The sequence below is a fragment of the Ovis aries genome, chromosome 10 (genome assembly GCF_016772045.2).
Source record: "Ovis aries strain OAR_USU_Benz2616 breed Rambouillet chromosome 10, ARS-UI_Ramb_v3.0, whole genome shotgun sequence".
In the NCBI taxonomy this organism is placed as follows: domain Eukaryota; kingdom Metazoa; phylum Chordata; class Mammalia; order Artiodactyla; family Bovidae; genus Ovis; species Ovis aries.
Genome location: NC_056063.1, coordinates 28,353,658 through 28,374,131, shown reverse-complemented (window position 1 = coordinate 28,374,131; position 20,474 = coordinate 28,353,658). Strand labels below are relative to the sequence as shown.

The window sequence follows — 20,474 nt, the reverse complement described above, 5'->3', positions numbered from 1 at the left end:
TCTCATTGTGATGGCCTCTTTGGTTGTGGGCACCGGCTCTAGAGTGTGGTCTCAGTAGTTGTGGCGCACAGGCCCAGCTGCTCTGTGGCACTGGGATCTTCCTGGGCCAGGGATCGAACCCGCATCCCTTAATAGGCAGGTGGACCCCACAAGCACCGAACCATCAGGGAACTCCCCACTTGTCACCCTTTAATATTCCTTTTAGTTCACGTTTGTTATGTTTGTTGTTTGCTGTCCTTCCTCCCCCTGAGATGGAGGCTCCATGAGGGCAGATGTTTTTCTCTGACTTGTTCACTTGGATCCCTAAGAACTGGGCCAAGCCTATAGTTGTTGTTTAGTCACGAAGTCGTATCTGACTCTTTTGCCCAGTGTCCAACTCATGGACTGTAGCCTGCTAGGCTCCTCTGTCCTTGGGATTTCCCAGGCAAGAATACTGGAGTGGGTTGCCAAATAGGTGATGCTTAATAAATACTTGTAGAAGGAAAATATTCCTTAATGTAGATCAGTGACTTTCAAACTCTTTTGACCTCGACCCCCAACAGTAAGAAAGGCATTTCACATGTTGACACACACACAACAGAGAAGTTTCACAAAGCAATACTTAGCCTTATGACATGTGGTGCACTTCCTTTTCTTTTTTTAAAAAAATATTTGTTTAGTTTGGCTGTGATGCACGTGGAATTTTCGATCTTTGTTGAGGCCTGTGGGATCTTCCATTGCAGCATCTAGGATCTTTAATAGCAGCATTCGAACTCTTAGTTGTGGCACTTGGGATCTGGGAATCAAACCCAGGTCCCCTGCACGGGGAGTGCAGAGTCTTAGCCACTGGACCACCAGGGAAGTCCCCTCATGTTTTCAAATCAGTTCTATTTTATTTCCATTTTGAAAATTGTTGTGGCTACACAGAACTTGATTTTACAACTGGAATCTGTGGTATGAAAAACTTTGACTTAAAACCATGTAGAAACTGCTGCCATGTAAGGCAGATGGGAAAAAGAGGGGAAAGGGGGCAGGCAGATTACTTTCATTATTGGCTAAATATTTCCTATTTCTGTAATCTTATCCTGTCTCACAGCATAGAAGCCCTCATGACACATCCATGTGTCACTTTTTCTTTAGGTGAGAAGTGTTCTCTCCTGCAATAAAAATGAGTTATTTCTAAAGCAAAGAGCCAGAAATGAGTCTGGGAGCTGAGAAATTATCGTAGAGTCTCAGAGAGAGTCAGTTGGTTGGCATCTGCTGTTGATAAGTCAAAGCAGGAGAATTAGAGGAGCAGACAGAGGTAAACATTTAAAAAGTAAAGGTGACTGTTATGGAAAAAACCCCACTTTTCACAACTTTGTTGAAATCAGAGAGTAGCTGTTTCATGAGGGTATTATAGGATTACTTTGGTGATTATAGTGATAGATGTTTATTGAAAAGAGCCTGGTTGACTGATGGAACTTCTGATGCTTTTGCTGATCTTGTGAATATATCCTTTATCTGAGTCCTTGATCTTCTTGTCGCTTTTTCTCATCTAGCCTAATGTCTCTCATACCTGTTCCTTTCTCAGCTCTCAGTTTGTTGCTGTTAGAAAAACAGATGCAAACGCCAGGAACTGGAACTCCTCTGTGTCTCTGATAATGCTGTGATTAATGGACCAGACAGATTCTGGTCATAAGCCAGATATTTTGTTAACAACCTAGCATCAGTGATTTAGAAGGATTTTGGTAGCAGCGTGATTTAGTATTAAATAGAATGATTTAACTGATGTTGACTGGTTCTGTACAGATAAATTAACGAGGCAAGAAACCTAATCTCTGATTTATTGACATATTTTCCCAGAGTGAGTTATGAAATAATTTTTAACTTCATTTGAAGCAAAACAAATGAATAAGGCCTTTTCTATAACCTACTTTGGAAAAATCCAGACAAAATGATCGTAAGTAACAAAACTCCAAAACTACATTATGGTTTTAAAAAATCTACCTTGATCTCTATCTTGTCTAGATATAAAAGCGTGCCTTTGAGTGAGTTCTTATAGAATCTCGTTTGGTTACATGTATATTAAGGACTTCTATATTTGCAAATGACTAAGCCCAACATTAAGAAGAGGTGGCAAGAATACACAGAAGAACTATACAAAAAAGATCTTCACCATCCAGATAATCATGATGGTGTGATCACTCAGCTAGAGCCAGACATCCTGGAACACGAAATCAAGTGGGCCTTAGAAAGCATCACTATGAACAAAGCTAGTGGAGGTGATGGAATTCCAGTGGAGCTATTTCAAATCCTGAAAGATGATGCTGTGAAAGTGCTGCACTCATTATGGAAGCAAATTTGGAAAACTCAGCAGTGGCCACAGGACTGGGAAAGGTCAGTTTTCATTCCAATCCCAAAGAAAGGCAATGCCAAAGAATGCTCAAAGTATTGCACAATTGCACTCATCTCACATGCTAGTAAAGTAATGCTCAAAATTCTCCAAGCCAGGCTTCAGCAATACATGAACCGTGAACTTCCTGATGTTCAAGCTGGTTTTAGAAAAGGCGGAGGAACCAGAGAGCAAATTGCCAACATCCGCTGGATCATAGAAAAAGCAAGAGAGTTCCAGAAAAACATCTACTTCTGCTTTATTGACTATGCCAAAGCCTTTGACTGTGTGGATCACAATGAATTGTGGAAAATTCTGAAAGAGATGGGCATACCAGACCACTTGACCTGCCTCTTGAGAAATCTGTATGCAGGTCAGGAAGCAACAGTTAGAACTGGAAATGGAACAACAGACTGATTCCAAATAGGAAAAGGAGTACGTCAAGGCTGTATACTGTCACCCTGCTTATTTAACTTATATGCAGAGTACATCATGAGAAATGCTGGACTGGAAGAAACACAAGCTGGAATCAAGATTGCCGGGAGAAATATCAGTCACCTCAGATATGCAGATGACACCACCCTTATGGCAGAAAGTGAAGAGGAACTAAAAAGCCTTGTGATGAAAGTGAAAGAGGAGAGTGGAAAAGTTGGCTTAAAGCTCAACATTCAGAAAATGAAGATCATGGCATCTGGTCTCATCACTTCATGGAAAATAGATGGGGAAACAGTGGAAACAGTGTCAGACTTTATTTTTGGGGGCTCCAAAATCACTGCAGATGGTGATTGCAGCCATGAAATTAAAAAACCCTTACTCCTTGGAAGAAAAGTTATGACCAACCTAGACAGCATATTGAAAAGCAGAGACATTACTTTGCTAACTAAGGTCCGTCTAGTCAAGGCTATTGTTTTTCCTGTGGTCATGTATGAATGTGAGAGTTGGACTGTGAAGAAGGCTGAGGGCTGAAGAATTGATGCTTTTGCTCTGTGGTGCTGGAGAAGACTCTTGCGAGTCCCTTGGACTGCAAGGAGATCCAACCAGTCCATTCTGAAGGAGATCAGCCCTGGGATTTCTTTGGAAGGAATGATGCTAAAGCTGAAGCTCCAGTACTTTGGCCACCTCACGTGAAGAGTTGACTCATTGGAAAAGACTCTGATGCTGGGAGGGACTGGGGACAGGAGGAGAAGGGGACAACAGAGGATGAGATGGCTGGATGGCATCACTGACTCGATGGACGTGAGTCTGAGTGAAATCTGGGAGTTGGTGATGGACAGGGAGGCCTGGTGTGCTGCGATTCATGGGGTCGCAAAGACTCAGACATGACTGAGCGACTGTACTGACTGAACTGAAGCCCAACTAAAACTATGTTCAAGAGGCAAAGGAACTTATTAGAAAGATGCTGGGATGAGTCACCGAACTGAGCTCCAAAGACTCTGGAGATCGATCTTGCAGAGTACCATTACCATCAAAGAAGTAATAACTGGGGAAAACAGCAGTGAGAGCAGTGGTGGTGATGGTGGTTTAGTTGCTAAGTTGTATCCAACTCTTGTTTTCTTGTGAACTGTAGCTGCCAGGCTCCTCTGTCCGTGGAATTTCCCAGGCACGAATACTGGAGTGGGTTACCATTTCCTTCTCTGGGGAATCTTCCTGACTCAGGGATTGAACTCAACGTCTCCTGCATTGGCAGGCAGATGCATTACCCCTGAGCTACCAGGGAAGCCCAGCAGTAAGAGTGATCAGGTTTAATGAGGGACTGCGGCTTGGAAGAGGCAAGTCTAAACAGAAGGCAGAGAGGGATATAGATAATAGAGGAAAAAGTAGAATGTTGTTTCAGGATTGACAGATTGTGATCCAAGTTAGGTACAGGCCTGGATGAAGGGTGATGAGAAATTGACCTGACTGTAACCAAAGAACCAACTTGGGGAGTGATGAGGTACCTGTTGATAGGAAAGTGTTAATTTGTGGGAAGCTGTATGGTTTGGTGATTGAGCTAGAAATTTTACTTGTTTAATTGCCTAAGAGGGCTTCTCAAGTGGCTCAGATGGTAAAGACTCTGCCTGCAATGTGGGAGACCCAGGTTTGATCCCTGGGTCAGGGAGATCCCTGGGAGAAGGGAATGGCCTAAGAAGTATAAAATGAAGTCAAACAAGCTCAGATGCTTCCTATATCCATGATTTGTGTGACAAGGTGTCAGGGAGGGTGACACCCTGAGGCGCTGGGCACAGGTTAGGGCCTGGGTAATAGAAGCAGGTTCCAGGAAACTTTTGACAAACTGCACACAGAACTACTGGTTATTTGGGGGGACAAAAGCTATAGATGGCTATTTTTTTTTGAAATTATTTATATGCACTATTAAATGGTTACTTTGGGGGGAGGCTGCTTGAAATTCTATCTTAATGAACTTCAGTTTACAATCCATGAGGCTGTGCTGATAGAAGTAAGAGTAATAATTTGGTCTACAATCATGAATATTAGGCTAGATGTTGTACTTGTGTAACAGTGTAGGGTAGCTGTGACTTTTAAGAAAAAGTCCTTTGATATGTAATTGTGATACTGTTCTTAGTGGTAAGAGGATGCCAAATGGGGGAAAGAAATCTCCAGTGCTCTCTGAAATGTCTGCTCCTTTGACCTTTCTCAGAAGAGTGCACCTTTATTTTAGAACCAAAACAACATCTTGAGGGCTCTTTCTGGGTAGGGAATGGACACAAATTAGCCATCAGAATGATTTACTTTGGCCACCTGATACAAAGAACTGACTCATTTGAAAAGACCCTGATGCTGGGAAAGATTGAAGCCAGGAGAAGGGGAGGACAGAGAATGAGATGGTTGGATGGCATCACCGACTCAATGGACATGAGTTTGAGTAAACTCTGGGAGTTGGTGATGGACAGGGAGGCCTCGCCTGCTGCAGTCCATGAGATCGCAGAGTCAGACATGACTGAGCAACTATACTGTACTGAACTGAAAGATTTTCTCTTTATGGCCTGTATTTCAGTTGTTTTGTCATTGGTCTCAGTCCATTTAATTAAGATTATTTGTAGGATTAAATTAATCCTTTAAGAATTATTCCATTTCAATTTTTTAAAAATTTAAAGAATGATTTAAAAAAGTGACCCATTGAGTATTACCTCTGAGGTACATTTGAGTGATTAATACCATCCATGTTTTCTCCAACTCCAGACTTATTTACCCAGCTGCCAACCAGGCATCTTCATCGAAATGAACCCATGACCTAAACAGAACTTAACATTTGTTAAGTGGAATACAGGGTGCCTAAGCTGAGCCCTGGTTTAATAATAGATCAAAAGAGAAATTGAAATAGAGAAGTCTGTCACTGACAGGTCCTGCAGGAAGTTTGTGGACTCCTTAAGGGACCACACAGGATGACACAGAGAGAGAGAGACAGGACCCAGGACACATGCCTTTAAGAGGGTCCGTGTGTGAGTGCTTTGGGGTTCCTGGGCCAGATGGGTCAATTCAAACCAAAAGCGGGCTTTTGGTGAGCGCCGGGGAGTCTCACCTAAGGGGTGCATACGGCATGTAGATGGTGGGAGGCAGGGGAGAACTGTTGATCACAGGGGCTGGTGGGGAAGTCATATTGGGAACTTATAGTAATTTGTGACTGTGGGCTGTTATCCAGGGCACATGCTACCTTGATGGGGCTGGTGGGCACAAGGTTCCTGAAGGACACAAGGTTCAACAAAAGGGATACCAAGGCAGAGCACCATGAAGCAGCTTAGTTAAACTCTTGGCACATATTTTACCAGCAATCTGATTGGGTCCCTTAGCCCAGTCAATCAACACATAAAACTAATATCACACTTTCCAATGCTAAAAATTTATACTACATTTTTCTAAAATAATTGACCACTAGAAAAATGCTTTGAATTGTTTCATGTAATTTAATCCTTGCCACATTCCTGTAGGAGAACAGATGCTATTCCCATCTGTACAAAGAAGCATGAGACAGGGCGCTCAGGGCTGGTGCGCTGGGACGACCCTGAGGGATGGGATGGGGAGGGAGGTGGGAGGAGGGTTCGGGATGGGGCCACATGTACACCCATGGCTGATTCATATCAATGTATAGCAAAAACGACTACAATATTGTAAAGCAATTAGCCTCCAATTAAAAAAAAAAAAAACCTGAGGCTCACACTGGTAATGGGAAGAGGATTTGGGAGCCCAACTTAAGTCTTCTAATGCAGACTCCCGTCACTGCTATGGGCCGAATTCCTTAGCAGGTGGAATTTCCTTTGCCTGCTGTGTTTTCCTTTTTGTTCTGTTGATCCTTTAGGGAAAGAAGGAATAGCATTCATGGAGACCCTACCGTATGGAAACTCTGTTAGGTGTTTTACATAAAGTATTTCATTTAATCCTCATTAGAGCCTATTAGTGGAGAAGGAAATGGCAACCCACTCCAGTATTCCTGCCTAGAGAATCCTGTGAACAGAGGAGCCTGGTGGGTTGCTGTCCACTGGGTCGCACAGAGTCGGACATGACTGAAGCAACTTGGCACGCACGCATGCGTGCATTGGAGAAGGAAATGGCAACCCACTCCAGTATTCTTGCCTGGAGAATCCCAGGGACAGAGGAGCCTGGTGGGCTGCCGTCTGTGGGGTTGCACAGAGTTGGACACAACTGAAGTGACTTAGCATGCATGCATAGCCTGTGAGAGACGCATGAAAGTTAGTCTTACTCAAGTTAAGGTGTATGGTCAAAGGCACACACAAAGTGATGGCACAGGAATTTTATCTGCCATCAAATACCGCATATGCACTTTCTTATAGCCAAGGTCATTTGTTCCCTTGCTGAACCTCCTCTGAGCCATGTCAAAGCACTCAAGGTTAGAAGAGTGCTGTGTGATTGTAGACGTTCTACTGTAGGGCTCTGACAAGCTACCTGCTAAACGGACCCAGATTGGGAAATTCCTGGCTACTCACACTTCTCCCTGGCCTTCTGACTTTCCCCATCACAGCCTTTGTTCTGTGGAGGTATGTCTGTTAGGTTTAGGTCATGACTCTCTGCAGGCTTCAAACCAGCCAAATTAAGAAAGTCCTCTAGTCTAACATTCTGCCTACTGTAGCCTGAATTTCTCCCTTTCTGTTCTGTTTAACTCTTAACTGATGAGATTTCTTATCAACTGGGAAGGGTAAGATAGGTTGATAGAGGTGAGGAAGACAGAGAAGGGTAGGGCACCTCACAAATCCAGCAGCATAGTACAATCAAATCCTAGTTTCTTAAATCACATGGACAAAGGCCATTATTCTTCTGATCAATATTTTATTCTCTTTTTTCTTCTTAGCATATAGATAGCTGCCTCAGGTCATAAATAAAATATATTTCATGAAATGAAGAATAGCAGGTATTTACTAAGAAAATAAAAATGAAAGAATGCATTATTTTATTCCATTGAAATGTTTGGCTGAACCCATAAGAATGAGGATGAGGCCATTCTTGGACACTTGCACTGAAATGAACAAAGAGAAAAATATTAAGGGCAAGGAAGAGGATATTTGGCATATGAGTGCAAGAGCTTCTTCAGGACCAGGGAGTGGAATGAAAATTGGCAAGATCATTGGGAGAATATGAATCAAACAGAATTAGGATGGAGTTTTCTAAGAGAGTATGTTAGGAGAGCAAAAGACTGATAAATAGCTCTTGTATTTAGATACAAACAGGGGGAGTAAATCAGGAATTCAAAAGTAAGAGAAACTTAAGGAAGAAAAAAAAAACACTTTTCTTTGTAAATAGAAAGGAAACAAATGAAAATAAGATAGCAGAAGTCAGCAAGATCTTATGGGGCGTCTACAGCTGATCTTATGGAAGCCAAGCCCATTTCATTGCTGTAGGAAACTCCCAGCTGAGTGCTGACTGTGGACATCTGATTTCCTTGAAGCTACATTTTAGTGTTTTTTGTTTTTGGCTTGTGTCTTGCAGTCTGCGAGGGCTGGCAGTAAGCCAGCAGTGTCCCAGAGTTCTGGAGAGTGGGCCAAGGTTAGATATTGGAGTCGGTTCTTTAATTTAGTGCACTGATTCTTCTTAAAGAGAAGAACAAAGATTGTGAGAACACGTGTAAGAATTTTGTTATGAGAGATGAATACAAAATATTAAATTGACTCCAACAACTTGTGTCAACTTGAAAACTCCCTGTCTCTTAGGATAAAAGAAAATATAATCCTATTTAGAAATTCCTGGTGTAATCACAGATGTGGAATTGGTTCTTTTCATGAAACCTATTAATTAAAAAGTACATAATCCAAAGTCAGTTAAGTAGTAAGATATTACAAGTTCTTATTCCATTAACTTTCCAAAGTATGAATAATAACAATACATTCAACACTAGAAATTCATATTTTTCCATGGGCTGCTAGAAAACAATGACAATGATCCCAGGTATGGTAGCAGCTCACTGTGACCTGACTTACCTCTGGAATCATTTATTGGTTTCAGATGACTTTTACATTGAGGGATTAGTCACTAGTTAGACTTGATGAGAAACAGAACTAGAACTGGCGTTTCAAATATGTGTTGTTTTTTTGCTCACAATCAGAGATCAATTCACCATGGTTTTTCTCTTTATAGGCTCATGCCAAAATCTGGCATCTCTACGATACTTCTTTCCGCCCCACTCAGGGAGGCCAGGTGTCCATTGCCCTAAGCTCCCACTGGATCAGTCCTCGAAGAATGACTGAACACAGCATCAAAGAATGTCAAAAATCTCTTGACTTTGTCCTGGGCTGGTTTGCCAAACCCATATTTATTGATGGAGACTATCCTGAGAGCATGAAGAATAACCTTTCATCTCTTCTGCCTGATTTTACTGAATCTGAGAAAAAGTTCATCAAGGGAACAGCCGACTTTTTTGCTCTTTCCTTTGGCCCAACCTTGAGTTTTCAACTGTTGGACCCTCAGATGAAATTCCGCCAACTGGAATCTCCCAGCCTGAGGCAACTCCTTTCCTGGATTGACCTGGAGTATAACCACCCTCAAATATTTATTGTGGAGAATGGCTGGTTTGTTTCAGGGACCACCAAGAGAGATGATGCCAAATATATGTATTACCTCAAAAAATTCATAATGGAAACCTTAAAAGGTAGGATTGAAGATAAAATCCTAATTTCCTGTCAAAATCCACTGGAAAAACAATCCTTAAGATGATCTTAACAAACTGTGTGAATTTATAGTTTTTAATCAGAATGTAGAAATTCATTTTGGCAATAGTAGGAATGCATTTATATAGCACCTTTCTCATCTAGGGGCTTGAGAACTTAATTTTTTAAGTTCGTTTCATAAATGAGAAATGTTTTAATGTTTATATAATTATAAAGGTTATAATGCTTAAAATTGCTTGACTTTCAGAGTTACTACTCTAGATTTTTACATTATATTAAAGATTAAGTAAATCTCAAGATATTTAGATCCCTGTACGCATTTTTCCGGCTTAGATTGCTTGTATTGAATAAAACACTTCGTATTGTTTTATTTTTTAAAAAGGGACGTCAATATTTTCTGGCAAAGAGTAAGCAGTCCATGTCTTTAAAGACTTAATTCATTTACTGCATCAAGCACAAACATGGGTACTTAGGACAGAAAAGTAGAACAAGACACCTTGGCCCAAAGAGCACCCATTAGAAACAAGGGAAATCCAAATAAAAATTTTTGGAGATAACCCTATTTGTGAGGACATTTATTTGCAGAGTTCTCTAGGTTCTACTGGCTTCCCAGGTGGCACAGTGGTAAAGAATCTGTCTGCCAATGCAGGAGACATGTGTTTGATCCCTGGGTTGGGAAGATCCCCTGGAGTAGGAAATAGCAACCCACGCTGGTATTCTTGCCTGGGAAATCCCATGGACAGAGGAGCCTGGCGGGCTACAGTCCATGCGGGTTGCAAAGAGTTGAACATGAGTAAGCACGCATGCACTAGGTTCTATCAGAGCCTTTCATCAATGAGGAAGGTCATCAGTTTACCAAACAATAAACATTATACTTATTTCCCAAAGTAGTAAAATCCTCAAATGCTCTTGAGTCATGTGGCGAGTGCCCATCACAGGGTCACGATGCTCTTGTCCTCTTTCCTTTGCAGCCATCAGGCTGGACGGGGTGGATGTCATTGGGTACACGGCCTGGTCACTCATGGATGGCTTCGAGTGGCACCGGGGCTACAGCATCAGACGTGGACTCTTCTACGTCGACTTTCTAAGCCAGGACAAGAAGCTGTTGCCGAAGTCTTCAGCCTTGTTCTACCAAAAGCTGATAGAGAACAATGGCTTCCCTCCTTTACCTGAAAACCAACCCCTAGAAGGGACATTTCCCTGTGACTTTGCTTGGGGAGTTGTTGACAACTGCATTCAAGTAAGTCAGCTGACAAAACCAATCCGCAGTCTCACCAAGCCCTATCTCTAGTAAGTAGTGCTTCCTTATTAGGTTGTCATGGCACGTGGTCCATTCCTCAGGCCAAACATGGTTCCCTAGCGAGTGCACGAAAGGCATCATTTGGAATGCTGCACACGTCTCTCCAAAAATCTTCCTGGCTTCATCCTGCACTTTAAATCAGCTTCGAAAGGGAACAGATTTAAAATATATCCATCTTTAAGATCTGATAAGATAGTAAAAGATTAAAATACTCCTCTCTTTAATACTGTCGTTTTCAATCCCTTTTAAAGTAGTTGTTGAGTTCTTCCATAAACAAGATGTGATACAGAACTCCACACTATCTGAGATCTCACTGGAGCTGCTCAGATGGAGGCAGGGACATTAGGCAGAGCCCTCCTGAGGCATAACTGTGGAACCCCCAAGATTGTGGAAATACCCCCGGAATGAGAGCCCTTTCTCAGTGATGCACTGATCAGAATGCCATGTCTAACAGCAGTTCTCGAATTGAAATGGTAAGGAAGTTCTTCAAAATGTTCAACCAAATATTTATTGAGCATCCTCTATGCAGTTAGCCCTCAATATCATTCTTAATTTTTTCAGCTTCAAAGGAATCTGTTTTCTAGGGTTTGATTAAATACTTTAGTGAGCACTTATTGGAAGATTCGTGTGTATATTGTTAATTGTGGGAGGGAAGAGGGCTCAGTTGAGGGGAGTACCCAGTGAGATGAGTAAGATATGATTCCTGCTTTCAGAGGAGTCTATTGAGGGGAAATGATGGGTCACAAATAGTATAAGAGTGTGAACAGAGCATGGTGGCAAGTGAGGAGGGTGTAGGGGATGGAGGTGTTGCTGAACAGAGTCTGTGTGAAAATAGAGACCAAGATAGAAATGAAGTTTGGTGTCCACAGACGAACAGAGCGTTTTTAGCACATTGGGTGCTTCTAGCCAATTTGTTGGTTCTGCAGGGGAGGAAAAATAACTTCCCCTGTCCCCTTCTGAGTGTTTAACTGAGACCCCTGTAGTAAGAGATTCACATGAGAAAAACAAACAGAAGTTTATTAGTATGTATACCTCATGTATATATGGGAGATACCCTGAGAAGAATGGGTAACTCGCCAAGATGGCTTAAAATTTCAGGCTTAAATATCGTCTTGACAGGAAAAGGGGAAAAGTAAGTGATATTTAGGAAAGATGAATGGGCCCTAAAAAGAAGAGATGGGAGCTCTGATAGCTTGTGGTGAAGTTTGCCTAAATGTGATGTTGACTTCGAATGCCCTCTTCTGTGATAACAGTCAGGCTTCCCTCATTGGCGAAACTCCCACAAGGGGATTTATGACAATCCTTTCGAGTTTCTTTTGGAGGATTCATCTCTGGGCAGATAAGGGGAATTCAGAGAAAGCCCTTCCCTTGCATTTGCTATTTTTTCAAGTGCCTGAACCTCAAAATAATATACTGAAGGGGCATTTTAGGGGTGGCATGCCTTGACTTCTACAGTCGTATTTTGGGGCATCATATTCTGTTACCTTTTGGTTCAGAAGAGGTATTTGAAGAGAGTGCTTGGATCTGGGAAAAGTCCTCCTAACTGAAACGAGTTGCTGTTTCCTGGTAAATATCTAGTTGAAATCTTTGATTCATTAGGAAATAAAGCAACATGATCCTTAATACTTTTTTTCCCCACTGAGTCATATTATGCTTACATCTTATTCAGACCTCCAGTTAGTTTTAAGGACAGTCTCGACTTTAATCCCTTCCTTTGTTGTTGTCGTTCAGTAGCTCAATCATGTCTGACTCTGTGACCCCATGGATTGCAGCATGCCAAGCTACCCTGTCCTTCACTATCTCTCAGAGTTTGCTCAAACTCATTTCCTTTGAGTTGATGATGCCATCCAACCATAGTAATCCCTTCCTTATGATTTTTTTTTAAAGATTTTAAAAAATATGAAGCATTTTAAAAGTCTTCATTGAATTTGTTACAGTATCGCTTCTGTTTTATGTTTTGGCTTTTTTGGCCATGAGACATGTGGTATCTTAACTCCCTGACCAGATATCGAGCCTCACCCCTCGCATTGGAAGGCAAAAATCTTAACCACTGGACGGCCAGGGAAGTCTCCCTTCCTTACATTTCAAATGCAACCAAGAACGCTATGTTCTCAAGAATATCTGAGCCCAGTAGCTTGTCTTCTGAGCTCTACCTGGCTCCATTTGGGGTTTTCCTCCGTCTGCTCCGTCTCCCTCAACCTGCTGCTATTTAGAAACTCCCCATTCTAACTTCTCTCCTGCAAGTGGGATCCATGGTGGGGTTCAAGTAGGATCTGAAGGGACAGAAGAGGTGCTAGTGATGGAGGAGAGAGGAGGCAGGCGATCCCAGTCCATCCTGGTTGGTCCCTCAACGCTGTTCTGCCTCTGGACCTTCTGCTGAGCCCTGCTTCCTGCTGGGTCCTGGGCCACCAGAGCCACTGAGGGCCTGTGCTCTGTCCCATTTCCAACAGCAGCCCAGCCAGGCTGGTAATTCCCAGCTTCATCCTTTGTGAGGAGAAGGCTCTGCCAGTGTTTCTGTGCAGACAGTGTGAACTCAGGGAGCAGTGGGGATGTTGTGGGAGGTCTTTTACTTCTGCTCTGTTCCCCATCCAGGGACTGTGTTTGTCTTGGGAACTGGTCAGTGGTGAGAACATTTTAAGAATACATCCTGTTTCCTCCAGAGAGAAGAAAACTGATCAGAAGCAACAAATATGGCAGCAAAGAGGAAGGGAGATGGGGAGAGAATTCCTTTTTCTGCTTCCTAGAAGCAGTTGTTTAGACTTTGATCCAGTGCCAGCCACTCATCAGCCCTGGGGCTTTGCTCTCAGGTTGCACCGCTCAGGGTCAGGGCTACCTCCACCTCGCAAAGCCGCGCAGTCGTCTCCTTTGCTGCCAGCCAGACACAAACCACCATGACCGTGAACTCCTCCAGAAGCTCTCTAGTGGAAAAAGGCTGCAGTTGCTATTTTATTCTTTCTGCTTTTCACCTTGATCTTTGTACTGTTTTGGCAGTGTGCTTTCCAAGCTAACTTCCTAACTGACAGAACAAAAATGAGTTTTTTGTTAGGGAAGTTCTGATAAGCATATGGGTATGTTTTAATTTACAAGCAGATCTCTATACTTTTAATGCATTATATTAGAGTCCTGAAAAGTGAATTTTAAACCACTGAAATTTATCTTTTCACTTCTGGCTAATATTTCAAGAATACCCAGTATGAATGAGGCATGCATTTCACCTGAAAAAAATTTTAAATTATATCTCACCTGTCTGAGATGACACACCTGCCTGAAGTCTGATCTTAGGCTTATTCACACAGATTGTCATTGTCCTTGGACCTAATTTCCCAACTGAGAGGTTTGTTTTTCCATAACCACTAATGTTCATAGTAAATACAGAATCTGCTATGTACTGGGGATGGAGAGCTTTTTTTTTTAACATTGGCTACTGTTAGGGAGACATTTCTTCCATAGTATACTAAACATATAACATCATAACCTTCTGAAAGGTTCAACTTAATTATTTTTTATTAATAAATAAATCAAACAAATTAATGGAGATTCTATAGAATTTTGCCTAAACACCCATTTATAAATGACCTGTATTTTTAAGAAATAGACTTTTTGCTCAGAAATTACACCTTTGCATCTCATGTTTGTTTTCGGATGGACTGAATAAGAGCTGTTGTTTTGGAACAGTTATGGTAGAAAAGTTACGAATTTTGTCAACTCAGAGCTCTATAAAAATAATCCAAAGAATTCCTTCAAGCTATGAACAGTTTCACTTCCAAAGAGCATGCAAATATTTTTCTTGCGAAGTTGAGGATACATGATTTGTGGGTGCATCACACTGGAAAAATACTTCTGACAGCATTCCCACAAATTAGAGGAAATGTATGCGTGGGTGATCTACACAGGACAATTCTCCAGAAAAAGCAATTTCCCTCTGACATGCTGTATTTTATTACTTTCCTTTATAAACAGAGCACTGACCCCTCTAGAGAAACAGAAGCTTATTTGCAACAGGCCCAAAAAGTGCAAGGAAACCTCTGCTAGAGATTCAAAACCAAAGTTTGACCTTTGCTTTTATATAGAGGGTCAAACTCAGGAACCAACTCTGACAGGCTTATTTCTGAGAAGAAAACTGGCTTAGGTGGTGGGTCCTTGGGAATAAGAGCTTCCCTAATAGCTCAGTTGGTAGAGTCCACCTGCAATGCACGAGACCCTGGTTCAATTCCTGGGTTGGGAAGATCCCCTGGAGAAGGAGTAGGTTACCCACTCCAGTATTCTAGGGCTTCCCTTGTGGCTCAGCTGGTAAAGAATCCACCTCCAATGCAATCGACCTGGGTTCAACCTGGGTTCGATCCCTGGTTGGGAAGATCCCCTGGAGAAGGGAAAGGCTACCCATTCCAGTATTCTGGCCTGGAGAATTCCATAGACTGTATAGTTCATGGGGTCGCAAAGAGTCAGACATGACTGAGTGACTTTCACACACACACACACACACACCTTAGGATAAACAAATGTTTATTTGCAAGTAGAGGGAGGATTTTTGTGATTTTGACTTTGTATTTTGTCCAGGTTTCCTAAATACTTATTTTCATTTTGTAGTCTTACAGATCAGAGACTGAGAACCATTGTTGTCATGATCATCACAGAAAAATAATTTAGAAATTTTTAAAAGCTATGTTAAAATATCCCATTATACGTGGATGACAGTATCATTTCCACATTCTCTGTCTTTTTCTACCATCAGTCAGAGTGAATTTGCTAAATTCTGTTATGGGCACTAATGCCAATAAAAGGCAGTAGTTTTGCATACTTCCCATGTCCTTGACCTTTAGCAAACCTCCATTTAGAATGTGATTTTAAGAAACACAATTTAATTTTAAGTATCATTTCATTTTCTGACTGTCAGGTTTTAAGCTTTATCATTTGTGTGTGTGTGTTTTTAATTTGAAAGTCTCATATCATTGACGATTTCTTATTCTAAAAGAAAAATGTCCAAAATACTCTGCTTGCTTAACACAGACCACAGATGTGTGAGGATTATTAATGTTTGTCATCTGAAGTGACCTCCAAAATTCAGATTTCTTAAAGTAACAGTTCCAGACTTACAGAGAACTGGGGGTGAAACAAATGTGCACTGAACGAAGTGGAATATTTTATTCCCCAGGAACTTAACTATTTATGAAAAACAGTTCAAACATTCAGCTAGGAAGGTTTCTACAGTATTTTTGCCCACCGTCCTGGCTGGTTTGTCGACAGAACCAGAGCAGCACCAAACGACTTTTCAGGGCTGTCCAAGGGAAGCTAACGGTTCCTCTCCTCCCGCCAGGTGGACACCACCCTGTCTCAGTTCATCGACCCCAACGTCTACCTGTGGGATGTCCACCGCAGTAAGAGGCTCATCAAGGTGGATGGGGTTCTGACCAAGACGAGGAAATCCTACTGCGTGGACTTCGCCGCCATCCGACCCCAGATCGCCTTACTCCAGGAAATGCACGTGACGCATTTCCACTTCTCGCTGGACTGGGCACTGATCCTGCCGCTGGGGAACCGGTCCCAGGTCAACCGAACGGTCCTGGGGTTCTACCGCTGCGTGGCCAGCGAGCTGGTGCGCGCCAACATCACCCCGGTGGTGGCGCTGTGGCGCCCGGCCGCCCCGCACCAGGGACTGCCGGCCCCCCTGGCCCGGCACGGCGCCTGGGAGAACCCGCATACCGCCCTGGCCTTTGCCGAGTACGCCAGCCTGTGCTTTCAAGACCTCGGCCGCCACGTCAAGTTCTGGATCACAATGCACGAGCCGTCCACGCGGAACATGACCTACAGCGCAGGGCACAACCTCCTGAAGGCGCACGCGCTGGCTTGGCGCACGTACGACGAGAGGTTCAGGCGCTCGCAGAAAGGAAAAATATCCATCGCCCTGCAGGCGGACTGGATAGAACCCGCCTGCCCTTTCTCCCCGGAGGACCGCGAGGTGGCCGAGCGAGTTCTAGAATTTGACATCGGTTGGCTGGCCGAGCCCATTTTTGGCTCCGGCGATTATCCACGTGTGATGAGAGACTGGCTGAACCAGAGAAACAATTTCCTCCTCCCTTATTTCACTGACGAGGAAAAAAAGCTAATCCGGGGTTCCTTTGACTTTCTGGCATTGAGCCATTACACCACCATCCTTGTAGACTGGGAGAAGGAAGATCCCATAAAATACAACGACTACCTGGCCGTGCAAGAAATGACCGACATCACCTGGCTCAACTCCCCGAGTCAGGTGGCCGTGGTGCCCTGGGGGTTACGCAAGGTACTGAACTGGCTGAAGGCCAAGTACGGAGACCTCCCCATGTATATAATATCCAACGGCATCGATGATGATCCGCACGCAGCCCAGGACAATCTGAGGGTGTATTACATGCAGAATTATGTGAATGAAGCTTTGAAAGGTAAGGAGCACTCAGTACAGAGGTCTCTTGGGGGTTATGCCAACTGAGAACCTCATACATAGAAACTCTCAAACAGATACACAGACTGTCACCCACAGAGCAAATGCTATCCATTCCTTGACAACACTGAAAAAGTCCAAGTGCTAGCTAGTTTCCCCAAGGAAAGAGGAGTTTGACTAAAAGTGGAAGATGAAAAGATTCCTCGAAACTATTCTAGGTTGCTAAGAGCCCCGACCATCTCTTTCCTTATCAGATGGCTTCATAGCAGTCTTGCCTACTTCACATACTTAAAGATTGAACCCAAGTACATCAAAGTAGGTTTAAAGTATGTAAAACCTACTATGTTAAATTTAGCTAAGTATTTGTCTTGATGGTTGCCACTTTGTCTTCGGATAAAAGGAGCTTTACTGATGAAATCTAATTTAATCGAAAGTAGTTTGAAATGGTATTGACAATATCTCTGATGCACCAGGGCTCGGTAAAGGCAAAATGTTGTGGCCAAAATATTTTAATAACTTTTCTCCTGTCCTTTTTTTTTTTTTTCTAGCCTATATATTGGATGGTATCAATCTTTGTGGATACTTTGCTTATTCATTTAACGATCGCACAGCTCCGAAGTTTGGCCTCTATCGTTATGCGGCAAATCAGTTTGAGCCCAAACCGTCAATGAAACATTACAGGAAAATTATAGACAACAATGGCTTTCCAGGTCCTGAAACTCTGGGAAGATTTTGTCCAGAAGAATTCACCCTGTGTACAGAGTGCAGCTTTTTTCATGCCCGAAAGTCTTTACTGGCTTTCATAGCTTTTCTACTTTTTGCCTTTGTTATTTCTCTTTCTCTGATTTTTTACTACTCTAAGAAAGGTAGAAGAGGTTACAAATAGTCTTGATATTTTTCTTATTTGAAATAATTATACACACACATCAGCTGTTAACATTTGCACTTCTCAGTGTTGTGAACTAGATTTTATATATCTGACTTCTAGAAAACCTTTTCATAACATATGATAGGTTTTGAAATGAGCGTGATTGTAAAATATTGAATAATGTGAATAGTGCCTGAATTTGTTCTATTTCCAGGGGAGGTATGTTAAAAAAGATTGATAAGGGCCATCGTTTCTGTACACAGTCTATAACAAAGCATGAAGAATGGAAACCATCTGGTAACACTTCTATATAAATTAAGATTAAGAATATTTTTATCTGTGCCCATTCCTGTGTGTAATGTTTGCCTTTAAATTATAATTGCAAGTATTATGTTAAGTCAATCAAATGTTAAATCCTGAATAACCATTCTGAACTGCCGTGATATGCCTAATGGTCTCTGTGGAACCAAGTTCCCCTTGAAAAAGAAGATGGCAGAATATAGAACAGATGGCAAAAGGCCCTAGGTTGGAACGTTCCTTTTAAAAGCAAGGTTTCTATCAAATACTGTTAGTATTAATTTATATATCTTTTTAATGATATGCTTAGCAGAGCAAACTACAGAATTCTGTATCTTATATAAGTATAAAATATATTTCTTTGTATTTTGAGACACTCTCTCAGCCCCAAGTTCTTGAGGAATCTGTATCACTATCGAGGGCCTGCACATAGGGGACTTTTACTAAATGTGTGCAGAAAAATAAGCATGAATTATGCAATATTGGGCCCTTAAGAAAGCATAAAGCGACTGTGAAATGCATTATAGCGCAGTGGCTGGAGGGGACAGAAAGGAGGAAAAAGTCCTTGACATTGCGATTAATTTGATTATAAACTCTTTTATTTAGAGCAGACCTTGGAATGAATGAGGTGACCTTTTCTGAAAGAATAAGAATGAAACAATAACTCATTTTATGAGGAGTGACTCCACTTTCTGTTCTTTAGAATGTGCCATAATTTCTTTGAATTGAGTTTTGAAAATTCTTAATAGGTTCAAAAGCATTTGGTCTAATAACACTGGAAGGTTTGTTTTTATAATTGCTGAGGTCCATTTTATATTTTTTGCTGCTACTTCTGTGGAGCTAGCTTTACATGAGTTTTGCTTTGAACTTTTGTACTGCAACTGGCTACTGATTTTTAGAAAGGGCTAATTGGGTCTTATACTTTAATGCCCCTTAAATAAATCTTGCTGATTTTCAAACAGGGAAGTCTATTACACTGGAGTTGAGGATGATTTTATAGATAAGCCAAAATGATATCAAGCAAGATAAACCAATATCATATCTGGTACAACTAATCTTGCTGACACAGGGTTCTAGTGAATTTTAAAAAACTGTGCTGGAGAAGGAAATGGCAACCCACTCCAGTGTTGTTGCCTGGAGAATCCCAGGGACGGGGGAGCCTGGTGGGCTGCTGTCTGTGGGGTCGCACAGAGTCGGACACGACTGAAGCGACTTAGCAGCAGCAGTACTGTATTATATATCATCTTTAGAGGTGGTATGATTTTTTTTCCATGAAAGATAAGCTTTTTGGTGGTACTCTTAAAAATCAGACTTACCATTAAAATCACAAAGTAGGGAATAATAGTTTATTTTATGTGTATATTTTTCTGATTATAATAGTAATATATGCTCATTGTAAAAAAATTTAAAATCACAGAAACTATATGTACAGAAAAAATATTACCTGTAATTTCACCACCTTGAGGTAGCCACTTTTAACATGGTGTATGTATGATATTTTGTATAGTCAGATCTTATTGAAAATAGTTATGTCTTTATTAATTTTCATTGTGTGCATTTCCTTTGTCATTAGTCTTCAAAAGCATGATTTTTAATAGTTGTAGAGTAACTCCACTATGTGAATTTATCACAATTTATTTAATCATTCCTATTTGTTGGACCAGTTTCTTATTGTTAATTATGGTGAAATAATGGATGTTATTTAAAAATAATTTTCCTGCTACAATATTTAATTTCCTTCCATGTAGAGAGAAGTAATCTTGTCCCTTGATAAAGTCTTGTAATAAATCTACTTGCAACTTTGTCTTCTTACATGATCAAATGACTAAATAAATTTCTTTAGTGTTTTTCTTTTGAATTACTTAAACCACATAGAATATGATCTGAGTGGTGAAGAAAGGGGTCTGAAAACAGGAGGAGTGAACTTCGAGACTGGAATAAGGGAAGGGTGGGGAGGATGCCCCAGGCTAGTCCCTATGGTTGATCTGAGAGGGAATTTCAGACACTGAATGAGACGCCAAAGAACTAAAGGGAAATGATACCTCAGCACCGCTCAAAAAAATTATCAGGTGAACATCAGGCTAGCTTTGAGACCCTTTGATCCTCAGTGGGAGATTGGTGGTTCCTCA

General features: G+C 41.7%; 1 protein-coding gene across 1 annotated transcript in view; it reads left to right on the top strand.

Annotated features, from left to right (window-relative positions):
* KL (klotho) overlaps positions 1 to 20,192 on the top strand; it is a 39,834-nt gene extending 19,642 nt beyond the window's left edge. Inside the window, exons 2-5 of the mRNA XM_004012279.6 lie at positions 8,936 to 9,446; positions 10,437 to 10,705; positions 16,080 to 17,181; positions 17,729 to 20,192. Coding sequence (XP_004012328.3) covers positions 8,936 to 9,446; positions 10,437 to 10,705; positions 16,080 to 17,181; positions 17,729 to 18,066 — 2,220 coding nt within the window. The 3' untranslated portion in view covers positions 18,067 to 20,192. The remainder of the gene's footprint in view (positions 1 to 8,935; positions 9,447 to 10,436; positions 10,706 to 16,079; positions 17,182 to 17,728) is intronic.
* Positions 20,193 to 20,474: the final 282 nt, after the last annotated feature.